Source organism: Lotus japonicus, chromosome 4 (genome assembly GCF_012489685.1).
Source record: "Lotus japonicus ecotype B-129 chromosome 4, LjGifu_v1.2".
Classification (NCBI taxonomy): Eukaryota; Viridiplantae; Streptophyta; class Magnoliopsida; order Fabales; family Fabaceae; genus Lotus; species Lotus japonicus.
Genome location: NC_080044.1, coordinates 49,035,899 through 49,063,293, shown reverse-complemented (window position 1 = coordinate 49,063,293; position 27,395 = coordinate 49,035,899). Strand labels below are relative to the sequence as shown.

General features: G+C 38.1%; 1 protein-coding gene across 1 annotated transcript; it reads right to left on the bottom strand.

Moving 5' to 3' along the window:
* Window positions 1-5,739: 5,739 nt before the first annotated feature.
* Window positions 5,740-8,467, bottom strand: LOC130712744 (non-specific lipid transfer protein GPI-anchored 7-like). The gene is made up of 3 exons (XM_057562564.1): window positions 7,995-8,467; window positions 7,416-7,451; window positions 5,740-5,997 (listed from the first exon to the last, which is right to left on the bottom strand). Exons 1-3 carry the CDS (start codon window positions 8,320-8,322, stop codon window positions 5,900-5,902), a joined length of 462 nt encoding a protein of 153 aa, XP_057418547.1. The 5' UTR covers window positions 8,323-8,467; the 3' UTR covers window positions 5,740-5,899.
* Between the last annotated feature and the right edge of the window lie 18,928 nt (window positions 8,468-27,395).

Below are 27,395 nucleotides of genomic sequence, written 5' to 3'. Positions count from 1 at the left end.
AAGTTGGGGATATCCCCGTGTAAACTGTCCCAAATGCGGAAGAAGTCGCATTTGTTCTTTTCCTGTTGTTCACCAAGTGTTGTGTTGCCTCCTGGTCCTTTCCAATCTTGATACCTTTGCTGCCCCCCATGTTTCTTCTCAAAGACCTTGTTAAAGTCAAAGTCAAGTCCCCTCTCATTATCCAAGTACTGATAGCATTTGTTCTTCACTAAGCTCCGCCTCCCCATCATTCTGTTCAAAGCTTTCCTCTGTAGCAATTTTTTCCCTTTTTCAGGCCCACCCACTTGCTGTGCAACCCGTGCCTTGGCCCTTTGCTCACCATGCCTATTGCCACCGCCCATTGCCACATTCTAGACACTATGAGGTCGTGAAGCAGCTCTCATCCACGCACAAAAACGCTGTTGCGTTTAGTTCGCCACCGCCACCATGACACAATCCTTTTCCATATGATCAAGGTGGCCACATCTGAAACAGAAATCATAAATTTTTTCATACTTAAAAATAGCCTTGAGGAGTGCCTTTCCGGCCAGCTCCACAAACTGGCCTTTCCTCAGCGGCGTGTACAGCTTCACCCATACTCGAATCCGGTGGCACTCGCCGTCCGTTCTCTTGTCCCAATCGAGAAAACCAGCAAAGTTCTTCGCCAAATACTTGGCGACATGTTCTGTTCGGAAGGAGTAGGGCAGGTCGTGGATCTGCACCCAGAAAGGAACCTGGATCATCGGGGTATCCTCCGGGTTAACGTTGACGTCGAAAGCATTAAGTGCAAGCATGTGCCGATCAAAGAACCACGAACCTGATTTCAGCACCAAGTCCCTGTCTTTCGTGGTTGAGAACTTGAACAGGAAGAGGTTTGAACCTACGTGGTGAGCCTCAATGCAGTTTCGAGACTCCCATAAAATTTTCATGGTTGCGCGCAAGGGGCCTGCTGCCACCTTCGCCTCGGTGAGCACCTTCCCCAATAGTCAGACATCCTCCTTGAGGGCTGGTTCAACTTCCAACGCCCCCTCATCAAGTATCTCATTCTCGTCTCCATCAAGCACGACGTCAATATGGTCACCCATGGCTACCACAGTGTATCGATCGCAGACTAGGAACAGAAGCCGAGTGCAAGTATTGTGACAAGCGGAAGAATCAAGCCTCTATTGAGAAACCAGAAAACCAGAAAAAGAAACCCCAAACTGACGTGGGGAAGTCGAGATGCCAAGAAAAGAAAACTTCTTGACCCAGCGCTAGGCTTGCCGACAGTCAACAGCGGCGCTCAGAAACCCTGGCGTTGACACAAACCCTAGCGGCGCTCATTAATTTTATCGTTAAATATACTATTTTTTAAAGTGTTAAATATAGTACTTTAAATTATAATAATTTTATAATCTCATTTAATGTTAAACCATTCCTTTTTTAGATTAAATATGTTCTTTATCTTTATAAAATTGACACATGTTATTTTTAATCATATTAAATTTTTATAGATATAGTACAGAATGATATGTATCAGTAGAGGCGACAATATGAGTTGGTAGGGCGGGCTTGGCTTGAACCCCCATTGGTTCGTCAAAATATGGGTCGGGCTGATCCATTTTTTATATTCGAGTTTAAAGTCTCAATCCAACTCAGGTCGGCATGTTGGCACACTCTGATAAGTAATGAAATAAAAAAATGGTTTCGCAATGAGTAATTTTAAGAAAATCTCTCACTTTTTACATGTAGAAATTTGAATTATCACAATGTTATATTTGTTCTTTATCTTTAAAGGTTGTGAACTCAACAAGAAAATCACGCCAACGAAAAATATCAAACTAATACTTACCATGTCTTGTTATTTGAAATTGTAACGGTAACATCAATAGCAACTATCAAGTGTAAGCGTTAATGACCTTTATCAAATCATTGGTAAATGTCACATTTTCTTCGATATGCACTCTTTTAACCTTCTTAACATCAATAAATGTCTATACAATCATCAATAAGATTCAGAGAATATTAAACAACCAACAAGTATAAACAATAATGTTATGCAATCGTGAAATTTTTAGACAGAACATAACTTACAAATATGGGTGAAAATATGCAATGGCGGGCTGACTTAATTTAACTCGTCATTAGCTCGCCGAAATGTGGGTTGAGTTGAGCCCACCCACTTTCAAGATTTAGGTTTAAAGTCTCAACCCAACCCACCAAAAAAGGTGAGTCAAACGGGTTAGCTAGCAGACCAAGCCTATTTTGCCACCCTATGTATCAGTTATATATTTACACAAGTAAATATTCTTTTTCAATAATTAAGGTTATAAACTTATTATAATTTTAAATTAGCTATTCAAAACCATTAATTATTACTCAGTTAGTCTTCAATTCACTATATTCTTCACCTCTTTCTCACACCTGCAAATCTATAATCTAGAATTTGAATCAAGCCTGTAAAGGGAAAGAGCCTTGAAGCGAAACAATATAAAAATCACATTAAGTAAAAATTTGATCATCCAAAGCATTGAAGATCACTTAAATGCAAAAAATGTTGAGAATTCAAGTGCGGAGTTAGAGTCCCACATTGATTAAGTGTAGGTGAGGAGAAGACTTTATAAGATATGTGACCCATAAATCTAATGCCTTAAGGTTTTGGGTTAAGATGTGGCGTCGAGATCTCTTGGTGTCTTGCTCCTCGGCCCATGGGCTCCTCTGTCTCCCCCAACAAGTGGTATCAGAGCCGATGGTTCGTGGGACCATGGTAACGACTCCCTGTGTCGAAAGTCATCCTAGCAGTATGGCTAGACGGCGGGTTCCGTTGGCAGCAAACGGAGGTACAAGGGTGGATATGCTTCCGCAGAGGGGAGCCATGATAATGTGGTAATTACTCGCATTTGAGGGGGAGATTGTTGAGAATTCAAGTGCGGAGTTGGAGTCTCACATTGGTTAAGTGTGGGTGAGGAGAAGACTTTATAAGAGATGTGACCCATAAACCTAAATGTCTTAAGGTTTTGAGTTAAGGTGTGTCGTCAAGATCTATTGGTGTCTTGCTCCTCGGCCCATGAGCTCCTCTATCTCTCCCAACAAAAGAAAAGAGACTTTGCTAGAGAGGAAGGACAAAAGAAAGGAAGAGGAAAACCCAATTGCAACTATCTCCACCGAAGATTCGACAACCACAACAAATGTGAGAGCTTTATGACAATTGTCACCGTGTGCATCTTCCCTGCAAAAAGGTGAGAGCTTTTATGATGAAAAAATGAATAGAGATCGCTGCAGCAGAACTGATGATGAGTCTAGATAGTGGTCATCGTATCCCTCTCAAGCTACGTGAAATCAAGGAATTGTTGCTTTTTATATGTTGTCATGGATCCAAGAAAACAGCCAAAGGTAGCATCTTTATCTCTTGTGAAGTTTGGAAAATCTATACTCTTGAGGAACGTTATGTTATTAGTGTTGCCATATCTCTCATGAAGAACAAAGATAGCCTATAGATTGGCTGGAGCAGGGCCGGTCCCGACATTTTGGAGGCCTTGGACAAATAATAAAAATGGACCCCAAATAATTTTTTTTAAAGAACATTATCTATTTAAATTGTAATAAAAATTAAATGCTATATAAAGTTAAAATATAATAATTAAAAAACGATTCCAATAATCAAACCAACAAGTGGTTCGGTGGTAAAACTTGTTGTTTGGTTTCATGAAGTTTCGTGTTAAAGTCCCAAACAGGCCCAAGAAATGACCCATTGCAACGAAAAAAAATAAGTTATAAAAACAAGGAATTTTTTTTGGGACCCTTCTTTTAGGAGACCCTGGGTTGTTGGCTTGCCTGCACAGGTCCAGGACCGGCCCTGGAGCCGGGGCGGAGCAGGCACTAGTTGCAGAATGTGGTTGAGATGCAATGATTCAGGCACATATGGAAGGGTAGAGTGAGATTAATAGAGACTTCACCAGTTTACCAGTGAAGTGCCCATTGTACTTTTATCTAATACATTTTTGGCTTAATAAAATAATCATTTTGGGGTGGAAATAGAGTGATATTGAGTGTAAGTTTTTGTAGTGATCGTTTGACGAAGATGAATATGAAAAATTTGAAAATGGAGAACACTTAAATCGGGTGAGTGAAATGAAAGTAGAGCCATCATTGAAATTAGCTAAATAAAAGTGGGCCGGGGTCATTATGCAAATATATTGATAGAATAAGTACACATTAGAAAATAGTCTATATATAATCATCACTAACTTATCCATGTAATTTTATGTGTATTTGTTTTATTAGTACCTATCACTAGAGCTGTCCAAAAAATCACTACTGACTGAAAACCCGATTAACCCGACAAAACCGTCACCCGAGAAACCAAATCCGAATACCCTGTAGCCTTTAATCGGTCGTTGACAAGTCTAGTGTTTTGATGTTTATTCACCCGAAAAAATCGACTATTTTGACCTGAGTCCGACCGATTACCATCTCTTCCCTAAAACTCATTTAAATGGTTCACAACTTCACATTATCCCCACTACTAACTTTGTTTCCTAACTTGTCTGTTCCCTTAAACTTTTCTCTACTCTTTAACAATCATGAATCTGAATGGGTCCTTAAAAGCTAGTGAGGTTTTGTCTAAGAGTTCCTTCATTCAGATAAGTGAGATCTATCCAAGCTGAGTTTCATTCTATGTCAGCGTCATGCACTGTCAAGGCAGAGCCAACTTCAAGTGTCATCTTTTTGTATGAATTTTTTTTAGGATTAACAACCCGTATGAACCCACCCGACAAATCCGTGAGCCGTGCAAACTGAACTCGAATAAGCCTTAACCATTAATTGGTCGGTGGCAAGTCTAGTGTTTTGATGTTTTACACCCGATAAAACCAACTATTTTGGCCCGAGTTCGACTGAAACCAACCGACGAACAACTACATGTCACTAATATACACTCATCTTTCATTATCAGTTCTAGAACACACACCTTAGAGCATCTCCAATGCTAGTTCTTAGAAGTGAGTTCTACTGATAAAAAATTGAATTAAAACACATAGAAGATGGGTATGTGCATTTTTCACGCTTCAAACCCAAACACTGGTGTGAAGGGCTGTGTTAGAAATAATTATATAAAATTATTCATATATGATCCTTAGATCATATTTTAAACTTCTAAGATAATTAGTTGTTTGACACACTTAAGTTTCACAAGTCCATAACTCCTCCAAGTTTCGTATAGCAACAGATCATAAACCTTTTTAATTTTTTTCGAGTGAAAACATGACAATTTTCTTTTTGGTCCTTAAGGTAGAAACAGTCAAGTTACAACTTTTCAGTGGTGCGAGGGGACATGCTTGCTCTTTGCGTTTTCTTCTTTTATTCGTGTTATTTGCTTCAGTTTTCTGTTTCTTTGATGACTTTTCAAGAAACCCTTTGGACTATCTAATGGAATGCCCCCATCATAGTGATCCTTTGTTGACCAAGAAAAGAATTAGGAGATACTTTTCCTACCATCCCAACATGCATGTATCCTTATCCTTATCAATTTTATTTAAGTACATAATTTTCTAAAACGCTCCTAAGTTTCTAAATAGTTCCAGAAATTTAAGAAGCATTTGTTAGCACATTTTGAAATTATTCTTCAAATTTCATTTTCGTTTCAACTTTTAATAGTTTTTTTTTTCCTGAGAGAAAGTTCGCGCAGAGCGTGATAAGAATAAAATTCATAGCCGCTTCATACAAATGGACCGAAAACACTACAAATAAGTCTATAAACTGAACTTGACTAAAACAATGCCCTTTCACACAATAAACTTTTGACTAAATTGAATCATAATTTTCTAAATAAATATAGAAAATGAAAAGCAAATACAATCAAATAGCTAAATAGTCAATGCATGAGAATACATAGATAACTCCAATATACGAGAAGCTTCCGCAGAAGGAAACTAGCACCTTCCTAATTAAACAGCATAGATGACCAAAGTAAAAGAAGGGTAGAAACCCCGGCGAATGAGACTCTGCCAGCACTACTTCCCTTGTCACTTCCTGGTGTTGCTGCAAGTAAAAAATTCACAGGTTTATGAGCTAAGAAATTGTAATAATTGCACTTGGCACATGATCGATTTATTCTTTACCATATAAGGCCAAGCACATAAGTTAATTAATCAAATTAAAATACTACGTTCTGCATTGACGTTTACTAAGAGCCTTCCTATTGCTTAGGAGTAGTTTTGGGTGTGAATTAAAGAAGAGTCAAATTTGTAGGCCCGCGGTCTGGAATTTTGCCGATTAATTTGAATTTTGATTTGAAATAGATGGGTCGTGTCATTTACGTTCTTTTTTGTTTTGTTTTGAAAGCGCCATTTACGTTGTTACATGTCCATGTTTATTTTTTGTATTTTTTAAGCTACCAAGCCCGTGATCAGAGTCAGGGGTCGTTTCTCTTTGTTTTCTTTTCCTCAAACACTTCCCATAACTTTTCACCTACTTTTGGTGGTGATGAGAGGGTGGAGTTTGAAGGGTTAATGGTTAAGGTCATGGAGGTTGAGAGTTTGAGTAAGAAAAAGAGATTGGACATTTATCGTAATTTTAGACTTTACTAATTGAAACAAAATTTTCAAATTTTCATGTCATATTGCCTGTTATCTTAGGTATAAACTCATGCATGCAACATAACATTATTCGTAACATTTTTTTCCATTCATATTCACATTTAATACTACTATATTTCTTGTCTACCAGACTACCACTATTATCTTCATCTATCACTATTATAATCATTAATTCCTTTTTTTTTTGAAAGTATCATCATTAATTACTCAACTAATAATTACTTCCACCGTTTTAATATAAGTGCCAAGTTAGAAAGGATGCAGATATTAAGAAATGCAATTAATTTTGTTAATTCTTAAAACATAATATCTATTTTTCTATTTTACCCTTTAAAGTGGTATCTCTCTTCATTTATTATTGTTATTATTATTCTTATAAGGGCATTATATGGAAAAACTTCAATTATTTAATACTTCATTGAAATTCTAAGTATATAGTTAGTATGGAACAAATATTTACTCTCTAAATGCACAGTTATTTTGAAACGGAGGGATTATATTTTTTCTTTTTAATATAGTAAGTAATTAAGAGTGTTACGATCAAACCATAAAACAATTAAACCTTACAATATTGGAATTGAGGGTATTATCGGTACAAAAGACATCAATAACTTTCCTAATATTTGTTTTCTTTCCATCATTTATTATTCACATCTATTATGTGTCTCTGCCAGCAAATTAAAAATATTTTATTAGTTGTTGGATGCAATGCACGTTATAGTCTTTTTTTTAAAGAAACAATACACGTTATAGTCAAGTAAACTATTACCGCATAAATGGAGCTCATCACGGAAAAATAAATATATTTTATTTAAAACTTATAAAAATAAAAACAAATAATTAAACATGATCGGTTCTTACCTGGTGGGGGCACGGAAGCAGGTGATGGTGCTGACCCTGTTCAAATTTTAAAAGAAAAACAAATCAAAACGATAAAATTAATGTATTCACAGCATCACATTCACATAACTACATCAACCTCAAAAAGCACAAAAAATCACATATAATATATAATCAACCCATATTATATTCCTAATAATTAAAAAGTGCAAATAAATCGTTATTATTATTGTGCCAGAGCAGCATCACATTCACATCTTTGGGGACTCAAAAGTCAAATCAGTACAGCACACACTAGTTTTAGTGTTTTACCTTCTATTTTCGTTGAAATTAATATAAATTTACCTGTTATAATCTTACAATTTCGATTCACGTTAAAATCAACCTAGCGAATTAATAATGTCTTCATTTTTGTTATGTTAATGTTGGCTCTAACGCTAAAACAAAAAAGAAAGAGCAAATTTAATAAATTTGAGAATTTGAGACAATTCTTCTCTTAATTTGTCCATTTTTGTTACTAGATCTAGCAAACAATTCAAACATTCTGGCACAAGAAATACAAATTCCAGAGCTAGAAAAACCAATTGTTCAATTTCTTACCAGATTTACAGCTACTGAGATCACTGGTGACACCACAACGGCGACTGAGCTGAAGAGCCTGATCGGTACTGATATTGAAAGATTGAAGCAAGCCAGGGGAATAGAAAAGGTTGCAGAGACATGTGAGCTGAGTTTCAACTGTTTTCTTGATTGGGTCGCAGCAGGAAGCAGGTGGGTTCGTGGACGTGAGGTGATCAGCGCACGGAATCAGATTCTGAGCGCAAGAGGGGATGCTAGATTGTGCCTGTGCCGTGCTGAAGAAGATAGCACCGATCGTGAAGACCAGAGCCACCATCATCAACGGCATCGCGCTGCGCCCACCACCCATTTGTGAAAATGCTTGTGATATTGGGTTTTTTCTGTTTCTTGTTTTGGTGTTTGGTTTTGGTAGGTGGGGTGTGTGTGTGAGCAGAGTAAAGTGCTTTTCTGGTTATATAGAACTAGAAGTAGCTCTTTCTTGCCTTGCCTCTCAGCTTTCGTGTATTGACTTGGCTATCCATCCATACGCGTTTTCACAACTCCTAGCTTTGATTATTATTAGGAATGAAAATTTGAATTGAAGGGTAAAAGTCTTTTTAGAAATTTTATGTCGACCTAAATTGAATTAACTATTTTTATTTTTTATTATTATTTAATTCACTTAATTGTTTTGTATACTTAGATTTTAAATTAAATAATGAATATAATAAGATATTTATCAAATATTTGGATTAAATATGTTTGAAGTCACCAACGGGTGGTTGGTTCAAGTGGTACATGCTTGATTTTTTCTAAACAAGATCTCGGGTCCTCGATTAGAATTGCCTCCGAACGAGGATGTCTGGTAACACGAAAAAACTATGTTCGAACTTTGAAGTCCTTATAAATTAAGGGGTTCTTTGGTTTTGGTCCCTACATCTTTTTGTGTATTTCAGTATAGAAACAATAGGGACAGTGAAAGACCCAAAACCCTAATGGAGGTAGAGTCTTGTAATAGTCTAGTCACCTATGTAATAAATGCCAAAGAGCTCATTTTCATGGTCCAATAGTTCCCTTTTAAAGGGGGTACATGGAAACCCTAGAAAATAACCTAATTGGGGGTTTGAGCCTTATAATTCTCAGCCCAACAACCATTTACAGCGCTTTGCCCACCTTATGGTGGTTTCTACCTACGCCTTACGCATTTCCCTTTGTTAGCTTGTCTTGAACGTCCACCACTTGGCGGTTTGAGCAAGCCTTAAAGCAAGCATGGGCTGGACCCTATTATGGCGAAAGATCCTACCTAGTCCACAAGTCTACAAGATACCAAGCATGAAGCATGAACGCACACTGTGTCTTTAGGTTCTCTTGATTCGCGCATGATTCCTTCTAGGCGAGACCCTTATTATGGCGAAGGGTCTTGCCCAGTCCACAAGCTCTCGCCATGCAAATTTTTCGGGTTGTTAAGCAAGTAGGTCACCTCTATAATTTTCCACCTGGTACTGCGTTCTTTGGCTGGCGGTTTTCAACCAATCGCATAAGAACATATTCCAAAGTTTCGAGTTACAACATCTTTCCCACTTGACAAACTTCTCTATCCCACCATCTTGTTTTTACTTCCTATTACCTTTTATCTAGCCATTTCATTGAGTTCTAATTGGTTGCTTTCCAAATTTGAGCTTTCTCAATGTAAGATATTTATCAAATATTTGGATTAAACATGTTTGAAGTCACCAACGGGCGGTTGTTTCAAGTGGTACATGCTTGATTTCCCTTAAGCAAAATCTCGAGTCTTCGATCAAAATTGTCTCCAAAGGAGGATATTTGTAAACACAAATAAAAAGTTTGAATAAAATAACGGGTTCTTTTGGTTTGGTCCGTACATGTTTTTGTTGTAATCCTTATTTGTAAAGAAGTTAATGGTTTTAGTCTTTGTCATTGAATCCCGTCAGAAAACATCTGAGCTAACTAACAGAGTTTCACGTCATCGTTTGGCACCTCATCAGTCTCACTTATGTGACATCTTATATGACATTTTTTTTATCCAACTGTCCCTAAGTGGAGCGAAATAACCCAAAGGACCAATATTTTATACGGACTAGAAACACATGGGTCCCTTCATTTTCCTCCTCCTCCTCCTCCAACACAACAGTGTAATGTTTTCTTCTTTTCCAATACAACAATGCAATGTTTTCTTCTTATTTTCCAATACAACAGTGCAATGTTCACAGTCTTGAGAGGATTAGTCACATGACCACTATATTTGTTAGGGTTACATTTGTGCACAAAAAAAAAATTCCTATAGGTAGCTCATGAATGACCAAAGTGATATTTCTTCACAAATAAGTCAAGAATAATGAAAAAACAAAATAGATAATCAAACAGTCATTACATTGAGAAGAGTAAAAAAATGTATTAACTTGCTATCGCAATTTCGATCCTAATAAGGACTGTTATGGGCAGCAAAATTCTTTATACCAAGTATTTAGCAGGACTCAAACTTGAGATAATAAACTAATAATAGAAAAAAATGGGGCGTGTAATGTGAATCCTTGACGGAGAAGAAAATAAACATTGACAAAAGTCACAAAACAACAACTGCATCAATATAAATTTGCATTTTTCATAACTAAAGCAGGTTAGTCTATTAAGGAAGGAGGCTTCTGGTGTGTTTGGGATTGGCGTTGCATTAGGGTATGGGAGGATAATTGGCTGTCGACAAGGACTTCTCTGGTCTATCGGGAGAACGTTGCTCGAGATTTAAATATTATGTGAGAGGCGGACCTTATGAGGTGGATTTCCTTTTCTAGCCTTGTTCCAGGATGAACACTCAGAAAGGGTATAGACCTCAAATCCTAGCAGAGATGGTGAGGTAATAACCTAATCCTTGTAGATAAAATGCCAGAAAGTCCTTTACAATGATGTCAAAGTCCTCTTTTAAAGAGAGTTTACATGGAGCCTTAATTCTTTCACTAACGGGGCTAGTTGGTCCTTAATGCACTGGCCCTAATTCTCATGTTCTTACCTAAAATTATCTTTCTCATGAGATACAAGCTATGTTTGACATGTCATTTCAGCTAGCTTATAACTTATTTGACTAGCTTAAAAGCTGTATAAAAGTATTTGGTGAAGCTTAAAACTTTAAGCTCTCAGATAGCTTAAAGCTTATAGCTTATTAAATATATTTTCATTTTTATCCTTATTATTTTATTAAAATTCCACCTTTAGCCTTATATATTTTTTACTAAACATATTTACTATCAATTATCACACTTGTCTCATATGCACATTGTTCACGCACACAAATAATTACAACTTTGGAATAAAAAAAATAATTTTATATAAAAATTTACTAATTATTTATTTTATTCTATTTAATTAAATAAAAATATTGAAAATAAATAAGTAAAAATTAATATTATATTTTTAAGACGATAAATAACTTGAGTGAAATTAAAATATTTATAATAATTTTCATATTAATATCATATAGGTATTAATGTGAAAATAAGGTAATGTAAAATATAAAAAGAATTATACAAGTATGTCCTTTTATGTCATTTTACAATTTCAGCTTGTTGAACTACTAGTTTTGACAGACATTTTGTTCAAGTTACGTAGCGTTTCAGCTTTCAGCTAGTTTATCAGTTTTTAGCTTTCAGCTAGCTTTTCAACTATGAGCTAGCTTTTCAGCTAGGCGTGACAAACATAGCCACAGTGTACATATATCCAACAAAAGAGGAATTGATTAACCTCTGACAAATAACCTTTGGCGGTGTTCATTAGAGAAAATGGTCTGGTATGCTTGTAGTGGTCTTACGTCGATTAGTCGCTTTTGGGGCTTTTATTGTTGGGTTTGTGTTGTCTTGGCTTTGAGCATTTTAGGGATTTTGGGGTTCTCCTTATGGTTTAGTTGTTGGTTCCTTTTCCTTGGCTGGTTCTGTAATTCTTTCGCGTCATCTCCTCTTTGAGAGGTTGTATTTTTCTTTTGATTATTGATAAACTCTTATCATCTAAAAAAAAATTGCGAATATTTTAAAATAAATAATATTAAATTCTTACATTGATGATTATTATATTTTTTATATACATTGAATTAATAATTATTCAAACTTCTAACCATTGCAAACATGACATAAAATATTAGTCAAACCAATGATTGTGTGACCCAAAATAAAGTTGGGAGGGTGTAAAAGTAGGAAATCAAAATTATTATATTTATACTATTTTTAGCGCGTTCACTTTACTTTTTCCTTTTTTATAATTTTGTTTGTTTGACTTCTTCTCAAGAAAATAGTATATAACGAAACTTTGTTAACAATAGTCACATAGAAAAAAATAGCTTAAGTGTGAAATATTCGTAAAATGGCTTTTTGCGTTGTTGGTCAATCTGCAAGTGTACAGAATCTACCCGATTTTAAATTATCGAACCACAGGGAATTAGATTGCAAATTCAGTTTAAGAATCAAGTCCAAGGTTGAAAAACGACTAAAATTCAGTTTTAAAGGTTGATTATTTCTTAGGTCATGTAAAAGACAAGTGAACAAGTAATAAAGTGTGTGGAAATCAGTGATGAGATTGCCTTGGGTTCTTGTTCAACTAATTCAGTTTTAGCAAACCTTCCTATTCAATAAATCTGGAGTCTCTCCTTGATGTTCTAGCCTAGTTAGTTATCTATCGATGCCTCGTAAAGAAAACCCTTCCTAATCAAAAGATAGGCACAATTCCTTGATAACCTAAACATTTTCTAGAAGCACTAAGCATACAATTCAGGCCAACAAACCCCAACCCGTCCTCTATTCCTAGCAGCAAGTATAGAAGGGGTAATCTCACAACAAGTCCCAATTCTATAACAAACTATCATTATAATTATAGAAAAGTAAAAAGCTAGCATGCATTCAAGCTTGAAAGATAAAGCATATGAGTGAGATTCAAGGGTTTACTCAGAACATCATGAATAGAAAAAGATTGATAGCTAAAACATTCAAAGTCTTACAAGGAACCCAAAGCAAAAGGGGGGTTTTAGCCAAGCATGGCTATGAAATCCAAACAAGAAAGTAAAGATGAAACCTGGAACATAAGGCTTAGAGAAAGCTCCTCAAGATCTAAAACTCAAACCCTCTCTTCTAACTTATTACAATATGAGATATTTACAAAAGGTTCCAAGAAAAATGTCTAAAAACCAATTTATAGGCAAAACAGGCGAGTCTGGGCGCTCAGGAGCCAATTTAGAGCGCCTGAGCGCCAATTCAAGCTGAAAACATGCTCTCTGGAAGGTAATTGGCGCCTAGGCGCCAATTCCTAGCGCCAATTCTAGGAGGTTCAGAAAATATAACTAGCGCCTAGGCGCCAATTCCTAGCGCCTAGGCGCTCAAAGCTTGCTGGAAAGACTTTTTAGCTTCTTCATAACTCCTCTTCAAGCCTCTTTAAGCCCTCCTTCAATTCCATGCTTCTTGGTCTTCCTTTTTCTTCAGTTCAGACCTGGTAACTTAGGCACAAAGTAAAAGAAGAATCTAGAAACTCAAAGAGTTAATTAGCAAAGAAGACCCTCAATTAAAATAGAAAAGATATGCAAGTCCTATCAAAATGCAAGAAAAGTCCCTATAAAACTACAAAAATACCAAAACAAAATAAAAACACAAAGAAAGATAAAAATGCATGAAACACTACATGAGACTCAACAAAAAGACGCAAAACTAACAAAGGAATGACTCTAAAAACAGCACTAAACTAGGGTCATCACGCGTCCATCATGCTTTCCCTCTTGCAATTTTCTTGATTACTTGACTTTTATCTTCAGGTAAGAAGAATGAAGTGGTTTTCATCTCTTATGTTCTATTTTTCATATATAATAGGAACATTTAAAAAATAATATTTGTGTTTTAATAAATGATATCTCAGGGGTCGCTGTAAATTTCGAAAACACAAATTTATTGAAAAATTAAATGAGAAATACATAAAAGGATCACAAAACCACGTATTTTGGATGAGATTCTTTTACTTGCACCTCTAAACCCATGATCATCACCTTATAAGAGAAATACCTGACTCTTTACCAAAAAGCCAAGTTCTTTTTCCTATAGTAGTTACACCATGCTCCCCTGGAAGAGGTTCACTTCAATGTTATATTTCATCTTATAAATATGACAAAAAAAAAAAAGACCTATATGTCCAATTTTATTTCGTTCTCACCTATCCACCAAACGCTATGAAATGCAATAATATAACACAAGAAATGAGGTTTGAATTGTGTTCTAATAAAGCTTTGAGTTTTCAAACGGTTATAAATTTCCAAAAAAAAGTTTTAGTAATCGTTTGGTGCACCGGATAAAATAGCTGAAAGATAAATGATAAAGACGCATGTGATATATCCTGGTTCACCAACAAATGGTGGGGCTATGTCCAGTCCTTGGCTTAACCAAGATTTCACTAAGCTAGTATCAAGGACTTCTCCTACACCAAGTATTAGGCAAGACTTCTCCCAACTAAGTATTCTACATGACTTCTCCTCACCAAGTATTATCAAGGACTTTCCCTAACCAAGTATTATGAAGGACTCCTCCTAAACAAATATTCTAAGGACTTCTCCTTGACCAAGTATTACACAAGACTTCTCCTAACAATATTTTTCAAGATCGTTTGCTTCTACAAGGCTCTTTTCTCACAAGAGGGATAGTAGAAAATTCAAAGCACATGAACTACAAAGTATTGAATAAGATTTGACTCTGTAATATACTTTGTATTCTAGATCTAGAAAGAATATGAGATTTAGATTTGACTCTAAGGAATTTCTCTCAGACTATGTGGGGACTTTTCTTTCTTTCTTGCTTGATGATGATTTCTTATTCAGATAGAAAGTTGATTGTCGTTCTAATTCTACCTTTTTGAAGTTCTTTTCTGAAAATCTTCAAGTCCTCCTTTAATACTAAGTGCTTCTAGGGTTTGTTGATAGCCGTTGGAGCGTATGGAGCACTTCAAGTTCTAGCCGTTAGATTAAAAGATCTTCTCTTCAGGTGCATTAAATGTGCTTTGACTGAAACTTGTTGCTAAAAAATGTATCTTTTCAGTCGGTAGGTAGCATGTTGAGCTTTGTTCCAGTCTTTTCGTGAGAGAAAGAGGAAAATTGATTTTGACAACGTCGTACTTGTGTCTTTGATCATAGTGCTTTGTAGAGTATCATTTGATTCTTTGCACTTGAGTTTCTCCTCAAGATTGTCAAAGAGACTTCTTCAATTTTGAAGATGGTGCACTTTCTCCAGACATTACTTTTATTGGTCAGCTTTGAGATAGACCTTGAAACTTTTCATTGATTGTAGTCTTCTCTTGATCAGACGATCTAGCAAATTTAATTTCTTTTCTTGTGCAAATTGTCTTGTAGCTTTGACCATTCTTCTCTTGTGTGGATTGCTTCTGGCATTGTCTTGCACTTAATCATCAGACAGTGAGGGATGTGAGTCTTAACTATTATTTCCTGAAACATAAATCACATGAAATTTTTAACGATTTCACTTATACTCTTGAATATTATTATCATTCAAAATATGATAAACGATGTATCTAGCGTTTGAACTTAACACACTTCCTACATGAAGATAGGATGAACCAACACTCTTTTGAAATAATTAATTATTTCTAATGTATTTTTAAGTAGAAAGAAATTGACTTGTTTTCCATTGATTTATAAAAAGTGGTTTTGCATTTGAAAAAAAAGAATTAATTTTATTTTAAGTGATTTTTGAAAAATAAAAATTCATTTATGTATGTTTGTCTACAAACATAACAAGTGTTTTTCTCTTTAAGAAGTAATTTTAAACAGGTTGGATTCAAAGTATTTTAAACATAATTTAGAGGCGTTTAAAAAATATTATTCAGTATGAGGCTTTTATCGTGCTTTCCTAGGGCTTCTTTTTTTTACAAGCTTCTAAGGGGGACTGTGGGTGCCTTTGCTGCCAATGGTGGCCTTTCGGACGCCGCTAAAGATGATGATGAAGATGGAGAGCAAGAGAGCGGGTTGTTTTGGGTGGCCTACAGAGCTACCGTTTTTTCTAGGCCTTTTTATACCCTGTTGGTTGACGGAGTTGCAGACTCAGTGGGCTACTTCTAGGTGAAGGATCATCTCCAGCAGCAAGGGAAACTGACGATTTTTTTTAAACGAAAGAGGAACCATGGAAGAAAATTTTGGTTTGGTTTTGTTTGATTTTCTCTTCACGAAAATGATATCAAAGCAATGAATCATCTGGCGAGTTTAGATCGGGTGGAGCTTTTTTATCAGCTAAACCAGAAAAATATTTCAGGATGAAGAATGAGGTTGCTCAGTGTGATTGCTCTGTCTCCGAGGTGGCTCTGCTTCCGGAAAAGCAGGCTTGACCTCATGGTCGACCGGAAAGAGCAGGTGGCTCGTCGTCCTCAAGATCCTACAACGACGTGGTGAATGAGGTCTTGAAGAAGTGTCCCTCGGTGGGTAGACTGTTGGATTGAAAGGTCTTATTTGAAGGCGTTGGAGAAGGTTGTTCGCCAAAGGAAAGGGTCTCTGATATCCTTCTCTTCCTTAAATCGGTTGGTGCGGATGAGAGTTGGAAAGGTAGGGTGGTTGCTCGAGTTGAAGACAATCTGTTATTTCCAGAGCTGAGTGCCTCTGGTCAAGAAACTATTCCGTCTTCTGAAGTTTCTCCTTCCAATGTTGTTGAAGTTGAAAAGGCTCAGTGGGTTAGAGATGAAGGGGTGCACGCATCTGATGTGTGGAGTGTTTTTCTCTCTTCATTAAAGACTAATGATGATTATTTTTCTTGTTTTAATGCTTTTATTCCATGGTCCACACATAATCCAAGGCTTATTTATAGGGATGGGTGGTTTTGTTAGATAATGGGTTTTTTAAACTTCAAAGTTTCAATAACTGCTCTCCTAGGTTCTTGGAGTAATTAGTGGTCATGGTTTAATGATTACATGATGCATCATTCCATGCATTTTTTGGCGACCCGGTTGTGGGAAGGATCTCGCTCGGTGTCTTCTAGTGTTTGGCCTCCTTCCTCGGTTGTTCACTGCCTCCTTGCGCCTCCTGCCTTGCCTTCTCTGGTCGTTTCAAGCTCTAAGGACCATGGGGCAGTGGCGGTGGAGGCTGCTCTTCTTCCTTCGTCCATGGCGGGCTCTCTGGGCTCTTCATCTTCTGTTGTAGAGGTTTTGGGTGGTGAGGGTTTTGCAGTTGAGCTTCGAGGTGGGTTCATGCTCTGACTCTGTAGGTGTTTGTGATATTAATGGACCAATTCTTAAGAGGGAGGATGGTGCTGCTGGTCAGGTGAGTGAGGAGGACATTGCCTGGGCAAGTGATGGCAGTATTGCTGAGGATGACACTCTTTAGTTCTCCCCTTTGAGGCCCCGAACCCATGGTCTGCCTCGGAAGAAAGAAATCAGTATGGAGCGTGGCGTTGAAGGGCCTCCTCGCCAACCTAGAGGCCGACCCAAGAAGGTTGTTGTTCCATCATGAACATTGAGATGAGGTATAGTACCTACAGTGTAAGGAATATGATGTGAGATTCCTAGAGAGAATGAGAGCGTAACCGCTTAGAGAGAGAAAGTAACAGAATTTCCAGCTTGTTATTTCTCAAATGAGCTAAGAGTCCCTTACAATTGGTATCCCTCCCCTATTTATAGTTGAGGGAGTTGGGCCTAGCGCCTCTAAATCATCCTAATGGGCCAGTTGGGCCTCCGGGACAAAGGCCCGAGTCCCTGATGCGCTCCTCGCCTTAGGCCAGCGCCTCTAGGCGAGGGACCCTAGGGTCTCGCCCAGTCCACAAGTCCACAAGACACCGAGCTCGAAGCATGAGAGCTAAGTGTGTCTTTAAACAAAAGAAATAAGGCGATGGACGTAAGAAACTAGCTAATGCTAAACATAAGGGACAAGAATAAAGAGTAATTGCCAACATGGCTTGGTAATTTTAAAGCTTTAAAAATTTAAAATTTTGAGTGGCTCATCACGCTCCCCCGGCGACTTGAGTCCTCAAGCGAGCTTGAAGCGATGATGCTGGTTTTGCTCGTCCCGCCATAGTTGCGCACGTGCCATGAGCCGTAACTTTTAACATGTGCCGAGCCTGCGCCACGCGTTGCGCCCCGAAGTGACATAAAGGTCAGCAAATCCAGGGAATCTCAACCACTACCTTTGAAACGTCCCTTCGAATCGTGGTAAATCCTGACAATTTGAATTCAAACCAGTAAGCTTCAACCATTGTAACTTTTCATTTAATACGCTGCCTTCATTTCCCGAAATCCGCGCCACACTCCTTTAAGTGATCATTCCACCTTTGCCATGATGAGGCACGATTTCCCAACCGTTGCTTACCCCAACTTTTAAAATCTCCTTCCCTCACTCATTCACTACTTTTGGAAATCCCACAATCTACTGAAATTGATAAACTAGCACCTCCTTCCTTTCTCATCCTTATCCTTCCTCTCAGCAAAGATGACTTCCCAACGCCGCACCAAAGGATCCTCTCGATCCCGCAGCGCCGCCCCCGCATCTCCTTCTCCGGTTAACCCTCCCCCCCAGGGCATTTCCCCTTATGGAAAACGAAAAGAATGCTTTCTGGCATCAAATCTTCGCCACCTTGCCCCAGTCCATAACTCAAGACCCCACTCAGGAGGCCATCTGCCAACCTTTGGAGCAGTCCACCGATAAGTCTATTGCCGAGACAGGCTGCCAGGCCGGCGGGCTACGCCGCGAAAAGTCCTTTGAGGATATCCTCATCACTAGTCGGGGCTTGTAAAGGTATGAAAAACGATAGAAAGAGGGGGGGGAGGGTTTGAATAGCGTTTTAAATCTAAAACTCGACCCACTTGAGATTTAAGCAAATCTCTTCAACCACCAAAGATAAAAGTGCTAAGATAAGAGTTAAGAAAAGCACACAATGATTTTATCCTGGTTCATTTGATAAATCCCTCAAGCTAATCCAGTCCACCCGTTAAGGTGATTTCTTCCTTCTTAGAATGAAGACAATCCACTAATCAGAGTTTTTTACAACTGCACTTGCTACCTGCAAAGTGACTAACAATACACTGACTTAGTTATCACTAAGATTCACTCTCTTAGTCTTCTCAAGGATCCGACCAACCTTGGTCTCCTTAAGGAAAATCAAAGAACTGTTTGAAAGTTTGGGTTTACAAAGAAATGCTTCTTAGAAAGCTAATAGTAAACACAATTAGTACAATGTGAAGAAAGATTGCTTTGAGAGAATATTTGATTTTCACTTGAGCTTCTACCAAGTTTCTTCAAACGGCATCTTTCATCTTCAGCCTCTTTATACACTCCAAGGAATTAGGTTTGGAAGTTTGCATGGAATGCTACCGTTGGAGGGCAGATCTGGGTTTTCTAGGTTCTGCTGTGGCTGAATAAGTTAGGTAAGGTCGTCAGGAATGGTACAATTGCTTTTGTACTTTTGATAGTGACATGACCTTTATTCTAGTTGACTTCTGATCAGAGTGATGCTTCATATTGGAACTTGTGAAGCTTGGTGATTAGAGTCAGAAGGAAGCTTGGATCCTCTGACCTTTGTACCTTCTGCTTCTGGACTCAGAGGAGAAGTACTTGGTCTTCCGAGCCAGCTTACTCTTGGACTTCAGAATCTTCACTACTCAGCTTCTGGACCTTCAAAGCTTCTGATCCTTCAGAGCTTCTAATCCTTCAGAGCTTTTAGTGAGCTGAATCCATATCAGAGCTTTATAATCTTCAGAACCTCTGAAGCTTAATCTACTGTTCAGATTGAACATAGTAAGTGTGAAAGCGTTGCGGAGGTAACTCTTTGAGCATTGTGCTTCTGAATTATATGAAATAAGACCAAAGTCATGGCCTGTCATTAGAACACTCAGAAAACAACGTTAGAGTACCATAATTGTTCATACACAATAGTTAACATGTAATCATCAAAACATAGAGTTGTACTACTAGGAATAGAGGAAGGGTTGGGGTTTGATGGCTTGAATTTGCATGATCTAAAACCTCATATAAATGACTAAGTACACAAAGAATTGGGCTTAGCTTTTAGTATGAGAGAATTGCTTATGTGAGGAATCAATAAGTGAGTAACTAGGCTATATCATCAAGGAGAGATTCATGAGTTCATGTGCTTAGAATGATGTACTTGAATTGACTAGTTGAGCAAGAACTCAAAGCATGTTCTTTTCTGAGTTTTTGTTTATTTTATCTTTGCTAATTCGATATATCTCTATTTCAATAAAACAAACCTTCAAACTCAAGGCTTAAGCTGAATTTAGTCACTCACAATCCCTGTGGTTCGATATTTAAAACCGGGTGGATTCGTACACTTGCGGATTTACCAACAAGTTTTTGGCGCCGTTGCCGGGGATTGTTTGTGATTTTTGGTTTGAGTTACGCGTTTGAAGTTTAGTCTACCTAAGACTATAACTTAGGGCTGAATGGGAGACAACCCATGTTTTTTTTTTCTTTTCTGTTTTACATTTTTGTTTCTTCTGTTAGTTTTTCTGGAAATAAAAGCCACTGGAGAACACTTGGAAGCACTGAATCACTTGGAAGGAGGTTCTTTCCTTACTCTGAGTTTAGCTCATGCATTTTTGCATATTTTTCTTTTGTAGATTTTTGTTTTTGTTTATCCTTTTTGATCATGCATAGAGTCTTTTAAACCTTGGTCATTACTTTCTTATACTCAAATGACATGTTCCCAAGTCATGCATGCTCACTCACATGATGCTAGTTTTGAAAATGTTTTTAAGTAGATACTTTGTGTTGTTTTTCGGGGAGTGATTGTATGTTTGGGAAAGAGAGGGAGAAACTTCGGTCTTCTAAGTGTTGTCTTGAGGATAGAGTTGATGTGAGTCCACAAGTTTCCATCTTTGACCCTTCACTATAAAATTTCTCTGGAGGATCCTGACTCACTTGCACTTCTTGGTTCTGTGTTTCATTTTGCGCGTCCTTGAGAGTAGCTTTATGAGACTTGCATTTTTGAGACTGGTAGGTTTTCTTTGACTTCAGAATTTGTTTTATAACATCTTTGTCCCTAGTCGACCCTTTTGAGCCTTATGGAGAATTCTTTGTTACCTTTGTTTATTGGGCTGGATGTTTGGTTGGATTTAATGGGGAGTTGTGGTCCTTAAATCTTAATGAAGCTAGTTTATGAAAAGTGCAATTGTCTCTTGCCCCAAAGAAAAAAATTGAAAATATTCAAAAGAGAAAGTGAACTCCATGGCCCGGATGGAGTTCCAAAAAAAAAAAAGAAAAAGAAAAAATGAACTCCATGGAATGGGTGGAGTTCCAAAAAAAGGAAAAAATTCTGAAACAAAAGGGGGTTGAGAGACTTGTGTGCTAAGTATAAATAGCTTGAAAGCTCCGAAATTTCAAATAGGACCACACTCAAATTTTGTGCAGCCTTAGTCTTCCTTAGGGACCACCTACCTTGTGCTTTACCTAGCCAACATTATAACCCTTTTTCAAGTCTCATTGAAAATGCATTGTCAACTTTAGTTGCTCTTGAGTGAATGATTCCCAGAACCTATGAACTTGCTTGTGTGCTCAGTGCACTAAACAATTGTCTCATGCTAGGATGTTAGTTCTAAATGCTTCTCATAGTGGACTCTAATTCTTCTTTATCTAAGAGTAGCATGAAGTTGATTGTTGTATCTTTCTCTTGGAACTAACTGCATTCACTTGATCCCCCGATTTTCTGAAAATGTATCCCTCTTTTGGCATGTGTGTTGGGAGTAATTCTTTGTGCTTGAGGGCAAGCTAATCTTAGTGACGCTCGAGGGTGAGCTGTCATTGAGTATAGTTGTGTGATGACCCGGATTTAGTATTGTTTTTTGGGTAATTTCTTTGCTAGTTTTGAGTCTTTTTCTTCTGTCTCATGTAGTGTTTCATGCATTTTCATGCATTTTTGCCTTTCTTTGTGTTTTTACTTTGTTTTTGTAATTTCATAGTTTTATAGGGACTTTTCTTGCATTTTAAGTAAGTTTAGGACTTGCATAATTTTCTTGTTTTATTTGAGGGTTCTCTTGGCTAATAGGCTCTTGGAGCTCCTAGATATTTCCTTGGCTTTGTGGTTAAATGTTCAGGTATGAAACTGAAGGAGAAAGAAGGTCAAGAAGCTTTGGAAATAGAAGGGAGGCTTAAAGAGGCTTGAAGAGAAGTTAAGAGGAAGAGAAAAAGGTTTTCCAGCGAGCTTGAGCGCCTAGGCGTGCTCCATTGGCGCCTAGGCGCCAATTGCCCTGTTCCAGAAATCGGAATTGGCGCCTAGGCATGCTTAATTGGCGCCTAGGCGCCAATTACCTTCTAGAGGCTCATTTTCAGCATGGAATTGGCGCTCAGGCGCTCTGAATTGGCGCCTGAGCGCCCGAAACAGTCCAGACTCGTGATTTTTGCCTATAAATAAGATTCTAGTCATTTTCTCTTGTATCTTTTCATACTTTTGTAAAATTCAGAGGTTGAGGTTCATCTAGGAGAGTGAGAGAAGGCTTCCAAGCTTATAATTCAGGTTCTTAGCCGAGCATGGCTCAATCTCTCTTCTTTTTCTTTGGATTTCTTTGTAAGACATTTTATATTTGAGTTATAATCTTAAGTTCTTTCCCACATGTTCTTCTTCTTTCCTTGAATCCCATTTTCTGAATATCAATCTAATCAGAACGGATGTTTGTTATAGATTAGGGAACCGATTTGGGATTACCCCTTCTATGCTTGCTACTAGGAATAGAGGAAGGGTTGGGGTTTGATGGCCTGAATTTGCATGATCTAAAACCTCATATAAATGACTAAGTACACAAGGAATTGAGCTTAGCTTTTAGTATGAGAGAATTGCTTATGTGAGAAATCAATAAGTGAGTAACTAGGCTATATCATCAAGGAGTGATTCATGAGTTCATGTGCTTAGAATGATGTACTTGAATTGACTAGTTGAGCAAGAACCCAAAGCATGTTCTTTTCTGAGTTTTTTTTTTTTTTATCTTTGCTACTTCGATATATCTCTATTTCAATAAAACAAACCTTCAAACTCAAGGCTTAAGCTGAATTTAGTCACTCACAATCCCTGTGGTTCGATATTTAAAACCGGGTGGATTCGTACACTTGCGGATTTACCAACAACCTCCACGGTTTTTCCGATTTGATTGGCGAACACCCTATCCATCAGCCTTTGGTGGGCCGCCCATGCATTTGTTAGCCCAAAAGGCATTGTGCCATAACAATATTCACTCTGGCAGTCATGAAGGCCGTTTTATCTTCGTCCGTCGGGTGTATGCGAATTTGTTGATAGCTAGAATAAGCGTCCATCAAGCTGAGCAGCTCGTTGCCTGACGCGCCATCTAACAACTTTTCGATGCTTGGTAAAGGATAAGAGTTCTTGGGACATGCTTTGTTAAGATTCGTGTATTCAACACACATTCATCACTTACCATTGACTTTCTTTACCATTACCACGTTGTCCAACCATGTGGGATACTTGATTTCCCTAATGAATTTTGTCGCCAACAATTTGTCCACTTCTTGCTTCACTGCCTTGTCTTTTTCATTGCCCATCCGACGACGAATCTGAGACACAAGCTTAACTCCTGGATTCAATGCTAATTTATGGCAAATGAAGTTGGGATCTAGCATATCCTTGCAACGCCACACAAATAGGTCTAGATTCTCGCCTAGTAGCCTTCCCAAGTGTGCCTCCGGCTCCTCAATAAGTCTGGTCACAATCTTCAAGACTCGCTCCCCAAACTTTAGCGCCTTGGTCTCCTCAATTGTCATGGGTCTATTCAAACGCCCTTCGCCCCTTGGATCAAATTTTTCAACATGAGTTTCTATCTCGAAGCATGGATGTCCCGTCGTAGCATTCTTCCTTTCATACAAATCCAAACAATTGTTGTAACATTCCCTAGCTCGCAGATGATCGACCATTATTCTTCCGACGTTCCCGTTATCCAACAGGTATTTAACCGCCAGATGAGCCGTTGAGATAACAACACAGAAACGATTCAAAGTGTTCCTTCCAATGATCATATGGTATGAGGCAACCACTTGCAGAACCAAGTACCTTACCTTCAAAACCTTCACATTTTTCATTCTCGCAAAAGATTGGGTCCAAATCCAGATACCCTCACACCATACTTGCTCGCCGACAAACCCTACAAGAGTCCCCGTTGTAAGATCAAGATTTCATCATGTAGTACAACTCTATGTTTTGATGATTACATGTTAACTATTGTGTATGAACAATGATGGTACTCTAACGTTGTTTTCTAAGTGTTTATTGAAGGTGTGAAAAACGACTAGAAGGGGGGGGGGGGGGTTGAATAGAGTTTTAATATAAAAACTTTCCCCTTAAGATTTAAAGTAAATCTTTTCGGTTTCTCTGAGATAGATGGTGCAGCGGATAAAGATAGAGAGAAGATAAAAGCACACAAGTATTTTATCCTGGTTCACTTGATAAATCCCTCAAGCTAATCCAGTCCACCCGTTAAGGTGATTTCTTCCTTCTTAGAATGAAGGCAATCCACTAATCAGATAATTGTTACAACTGCACTTGAAACCTACAAGTGACTAACAATACACTGACTTAGCTCACACTAAGATTCACTCTCTTAGTCTACTCTAGGATCCGATCAACCTTGATCTCCTAAAGGAATCACCACTAAGATTCACTCTCTTAGTCTTCTTAAGGATACTGACCTACCCGGTCCCTTAAGAAAAATCAAACAACTGTTTTAGGTTGGTGTTTACAAAGGTTTGCTTCTAAATAAGCTGTGTGTAAACCAAATAAGACTAGATGAAGAAAGTAGAGGCTTGAATCTTTTCTTGTATTGCAGCTCTTGATTTGTCTCTCTTTTAGCTTTCTTCTTTTCTTCAGCCTTTTATAGTCCAAGGTGCAAAGGATATTTCTGTTGAGAGTATATGACCGTTGGAGGGCATTTCTGGAACTTCCAGAACCTGCTGTGGCTGAACCTTGGTAGGTAGGCTTGTCAGAATAGTACACTGCTCTTGTACTTCTTGATAGAGACATTTGCCTTTAACCAATGACATCTGATCAGAGTTATGCTTCGTGTTGGAACTTGTGAAGCTTGGTGATCAGAGTCAGAGGGATGCTTGGATCCTCTGACCTTCGTAACTTCTGCTTCTGGACCATCAGAGCTTCTGGACCTTCAGAGCTTCTGGTCTTCGGATCTTCTGATCCTCAGATCTTCTGATCCTCAGATCCTCTGATCTTCAGATCTTCTGATCTTCAGATCTTCTGATCCTCAGATCCTCTGATCTTCATATCTTCTGATCTTCAGAACTTCTGACGAATATATCTTCTGGTGTCAGAATCAGAACCTGTTTGTCAAAACACTCAAGACAAACATTAGAGTATCATAGTTGTTCATCCACAAATAAATACTTGTTATCATCAAAACATAAAGTTGTACCACATGACCAAATCTTGATCTTACATTTATGTGACAGGCTCTAACTCTGGTCAATACTCACACTTATCAGAAGCACTATGCCCAAAGAGTAACCTATACAACGCTTTCGCACTCACTATGTTCTTTTGAACAGTAGTATATGCTTCAGAAGTTCTGGAGTTTACAAGCTTTGATATGGATTCAGATCACTTGAAGTTCTGAAGACCAGAAGTGCTGAAGATCCAGAGGCTCTGAAGGATCAGAAGTTCTGAAGATCCAGAAGCTGAGAAGTGAAGACTCTGAAGTCCAAGAGTAAGCTGGCTCTGAAGACCAAGTACTTTCTACTCTGAGGTCCAGAAGCAGAAGTTACGAAGGTCAGAGGATCCAAGCTTCCCTCTGACTCTGATCACCAAGCTTCACAAGTTCCAACATGAAGCATCGTCTGATCAGAAGTCAACTAGGATAAGGCTCACGTCACTGTCCAAGTACAAAAGCAATTGTACTATCCTGACGACCTTACCTAAGATGTTCAGCCACAACAGAATCTGGAAGTTACAGATTTGCCCTCCAACGGTAGCAATCCATGCAACGGATACAACCCTAATCCTTGGAGTATATAAAGAGGTTGAAGATGAAAGATTCCGCTAAGAAACCTTGTTCAAGCTCAAGCAATATTAAAATATTCTTTTAGCAATCTTTCTTCAAACCGATCTCATTGTGTTTACCTTAGCTTTCTGAGAAGCATTTCATTGTAAACCCAAACATTCAAACAGTTAGTTTTTTTTTTCCTTAAGGGACCAAGGTTGGTCAGATCCTTTAGAAGACTAAGAGAGTGAATCTTAGTGTTTACTAGTTCATTGTATTGTTAGTCACTGAGCAGGTTGCTAGTGCAGTTGTAACAAGCTCTGAATAGTGGATTGCCTTCATTCTAAGAAGGAAGAAATCACCTTAACGGGTGGACTGGATTAGCTAGAGGGATTTATCAAGTGAACCAGGATAAAATCCTTGTGCGCTTTCCTCAACTCTTATCTTAGCACTTTGCATTCTTTGTTTGAGATATTTGTTAAAATCTCAAGTGGGAAAAGTTTTATCTGAAAACGCTATTCAACCCCCCTTCTATCGTTTTTCATACCTTCAATTGGTATCAGAGCGCAAGTTCTGATTACCACACCTAACAGTGTTCAGTGATCCGGGCCGGTGTGAAAAATTGAGATGGCAACCACCAGTGATGCGCAAAAGGATGTCTACAGTGCAAAGCCTCCTATCTTTGATGGACAGAAGTTCAAGTACTGGAAAGATAGAATTGAAAGCTTCTTTCTTTGCTTCGATGCTGATCTTTGGGATATTATTGTGGATGGCTATACGCGTCCAGTTGATGTTGATGGCAAAAAAGCTCTCAAGAGAAAATATGACGCCTGAGCAAAGGAAGAAGTTCTCCAAGCACCACAAAGCTAGAACCATTCTTCTCAACGCTATCTCCTTTGAGGAATATCAAAAGATAGCAGATCGTGAGTATGCTAAGTCTATCTTTGATTCCTTAAAGATGACTCATGAAGGAAACAAAGAAGTGAAAGAGACAAAGGCATTGTCTTTCTTCAGGAAGTATGAAAACTAGGTACCTTTGATAACTTCCTTGAAGTTTTCAAGAGATTCTTGATGAGCTGAGTTTGGAAGAACTCATAAGCATGTTGAAGAGCCATGAGTTAGATCGTGCAGAGCATCAGACTCACATGAGAAGTCCATAGCCTTAAAATCCATATTTGAAAAGGCAAAAGCTCTTCAAGCAGTTGAAGAATCTGAAGAAACCTCTGAAGATTTTGATGAAGATGAGCTAACCCTGATCTCCAGAAAGCTCAACCGCATCTGGAAGCACATGCAGAGCAAGTACATAGGCTCAGCAAAGGGCAAAGGAAAGCAAGAGTCTTCATCAAATCAGAAGAAGTCCTCATCAAAAGAAGTCACTTTCTTCGAATGCAAAGAATCAGGGCACTACAAAAGTGATTGTCCAAAGCTGAAAAAGGACAAGAAGCCAAAGAAGCATTTCAAAGCAAGGAAAGGTCT

Coding starts and splice junctions, on each gene's coding strand:
- LOC130712744 (XM_057562564.1), bottom strand. CDS start 8,322: ATGGGTGGTGGGCGCAGCGCGATGCCGTTGATGATGGTGGCTCTGGTC. Junction 7,452..7,994: donor TCTCAGTAGCTGTAAATCTG/GTAAGAAATTGA, acceptor AAATTTGAACAG/GGTCAGCACCATCACCTGCT. Junction 5,998..7,415: donor TGCTTCCGTGCCCCCACCAG/GTAAGAACCGAT, acceptor TTTTACTTGCAG/CAACACCAGGAAGTGACAAG.